The 396-nt window shown below is 64.6% G+C and overlaps 1 protein-coding gene across 1 annotated transcript in view; it reads left to right on the forward strand.

Annotated features, from left to right (window-relative positions):
• The window catches only part of MAP3K12 (mitogen-activated protein kinase kinase kinase 12), a 20,696-nt gene that overhangs the window by 19,050 nt on the left and 1,250 nt on the right, over nucleotides 1–396 (forward strand). Inside the window, exon 12 of the mRNA XM_019514123.1 lies at nucleotides 18–21. Coding sequence (XP_019369668.1) covers nucleotides 18–21 — 4 coding nt within the window. The remainder of the gene's footprint in view (nucleotides 1–17; nucleotides 22–396) is intronic.

Here is a 396-nt window from a genome sequence, read left to right on the forward strand (position 1 = left end):
TGGGGGTTTAGGGGGTTCAAGTAGGGACGGAGCAGGACTCCTGGGTTTTGTTGCCTCTGGAAGCGGCATAGGGTCCAGCAGGTTCAGGTTGGCAGGGGTGGGTGGTCACGGGCTGAACAGGCCCAGGGTGTTGTGTCTGCCTCGGGGTTGGGGGGGCAAGGGAACTGGGTGTCCGGGTCTGGGCCCTGCTAATGCAGCTCCTCTTGGCTCCCAGAAACGCGGCGTGTCATCAGAGGAAGAGGAGGGCGAGGTGGACAGCGAGGTGGAGCTGCCCCCTAGGCAGAGGTGGGTGTTTGTGCCCCTCCCCCGGGGGGGGCTGTGTGGAAGCTTCCTGCACCCCCCCCACACACACACACACACACAGGGGGATGGGGACTGAACCAGCTGGCTGCAGTG

This window comes from Gavialis gangeticus, unplaced genomic scaffold, assembly GCF_001723915.1.
Source record: "Gavialis gangeticus isolate Ggan-Ray unplaced genomic scaffold, GavGan_comp1, whole genome shotgun sequence".
Classification (NCBI taxonomy): domain Eukaryota; kingdom Metazoa; phylum Chordata; order Crocodylia; family Gavialidae; genus Gavialis; species Gavialis gangeticus.